This window comes from Lipotes vexillifer, unplaced genomic scaffold, assembly GCF_000442215.2.
Source record: "Lipotes vexillifer unplaced genomic scaffold, Lipotes_vexillifer_v1.1 scaffold1378, whole genome shotgun sequence".
NCBI lineage: Eukaryota > Metazoa > Chordata > Mammalia > Artiodactyla > Lipotidae > Lipotes > Lipotes vexillifer.
This window is the reverse complement of record NW_006775104.1, coordinates 100,981-102,823: the sequence shown is the minus strand read 5'-3', so window position 1 is coordinate 102,823 and position 1,843 is coordinate 100,981. Positions and strand designations below refer to the sequence as shown.

Here is a 1,843-nt window from a genome sequence, read left to right as displayed (position 1 = left end):
CATCAGTCTTTGAAACACTTAAAATAAAAGCTCAAACGTTGGGTTGAGGGGCCATGGACGGTTCCAAGTTTTTACCGTTCTAGACAAAACGAGAGAGAGAGAAAGAGAGGGGGAAAAAACTCTTAGAAAAGAAGTATTCCAACAGAAACATATGAGAAAATTTAGATTCATAAATGATTAACATTATTGTAATTAACACAATTTGAATACTATTATTCAAATTAGAACCCATCGTGCTGTGTTCTTTATGCATTTTGGCTTATTTGATCTTTACCCTCTGAGGTAGGCTTCATTTTAACCATTTCACAGATGAGAAAACAAACCCAGAGAAGTCAAATAACTTGTCTGAGATCACACAGCTCGTAGCAGGAAGGGCCAGGCTGTGAACCCAGGTCTGTCCGATTCTAAATCCCATGCCTGCTCAGCCACTAAAGGGCTTTCTTCAGAGGTTATACTTGAAGTAAGGGCTCCACTGTGGGGAAAGGGAGGTTTGAAATGAGTTCCATGGTTAAGGTTCACCTCAGGTAGGACCAAAGGGAGGTCCATCTCGGCTCTTGCTGGCTAGACCCTGTGTCTGACCCCACATGGCGCATTTTGTGCAAGTCATCCCTTCGTGCACGCATGGAACACAGATTCCATGACTGAAGGAAAGCTGATATGTAAAATCAACCGTGGGATTTCAAACTAAAAATAAGTCAGATTTTCCCAGAATATTCAAAGTGCGTTAAGATCCGCAAAGGATGACCCGCTCACCTGGGCTGCCTGCAGAAGCAAAGCTCGCACACGGGGAGTGGGGATACTGTGCTCCCCTTCCCCGGCCCCTCTACCACCCTCCTGGGTCCCCCTTCTCTTTCAGCCTCTTTATTCTTCTTCTCTCCTGGGGATACCTCACCCCTCCTTCTTTCCCTTTCTCCCCACTCTTCCTCTTTTAAACAAGTCATTTCTCTCCTTTCCTCTCTTCTGCCCCCTCTCTCTTCACTGGACACTTTTCCTCTCCCTTCTGTCTTGTCACTCCTCCCCAAGGGAGTCCTCACTGACAGGCTTTCTCCTTTCAGTATTTCATTTGGTCACACTGAGCAATGCCAGTTACGATTCTCCAAAACAAATCTAACAAGGACAAGCTACTTGCCTTGAAAGTCCTCCCAAGGGAAAGAAAATATTATCAGCCTCACTTGCCTTGTTGCTTTAGAAATTGATCGGGTGGCCTTGTGGTCTGGGGTGGGGCGGGGAGGAAAGGAGAGATTTGCCTTCATGTGGGCTGACTGGAAAGGATCCATGTAAAGAGAACCATGTTTACATCCAGCAGTCCTCCCCAGGCCTGACCTAGGTCCTAGGCCCTTCAGCAGTCTGGGAATTGTCATCACAACCACTGGAGTTGTATCCCAAGAAACATATCATTTAAGGAGACCTTAAGGGCATCTGAATTAAGATTCCTTTTTTATAGCTGAGGAAATAGATGTACAGATAAATTAAGTGGTGTGTCTAGTCACATAGATGGTCAGTGTTAGGGACCAAGTGGTGGCTATTTTCAATAGCTTTCAATTAAAAAAAAAAGTCTTTTTTGTCTTTTTTTGTTGATGATACAACAGCCAGGTCCCAAGTCGGCCCTGGGGCATTTCACTCTGCAAAGGCAAACAGAAAGCATGCAAAGACTCACCTAATAGTCTGAGCGGGGTATACCGCCCTGGACTATGTAGGGATTCTGTGGCTGACTCTCTTTGGGCAGGTTCACCCTGACCTTAGGGAAGATCATCCCGCCTGCTCCTAGGTTGCTAAAGCCGGTATCCTGCAGTTTCAGATTTTGAAAATCGTTCTCAATCAAGTTCTCTTGTTCCACATTCCT

At 45.4% G+C, this 1,843-nt stretch overlaps 1 protein-coding gene across 1 annotated transcript in view; it reads right to left on the bottom strand.

Moving 5' to 3' along the window:
• Positions 1 to 1,657: 1,657 nt before the first annotated feature.
• Positions 1,658 to 1,843, bottom strand: part of MUC13 (mucin 13, cell surface associated) — a 45,495-nt gene continuing 45,309 nt past the window's right edge. The window contains exon 11 of the mRNA XM_007449710.1: positions 1,658 to 1,843. This exon is cut by the window's right edge and continues 31 nt beyond it. Coding sequence (XP_007449772.1) covers positions 1,658 to 1,843 — 186 coding nt within the window.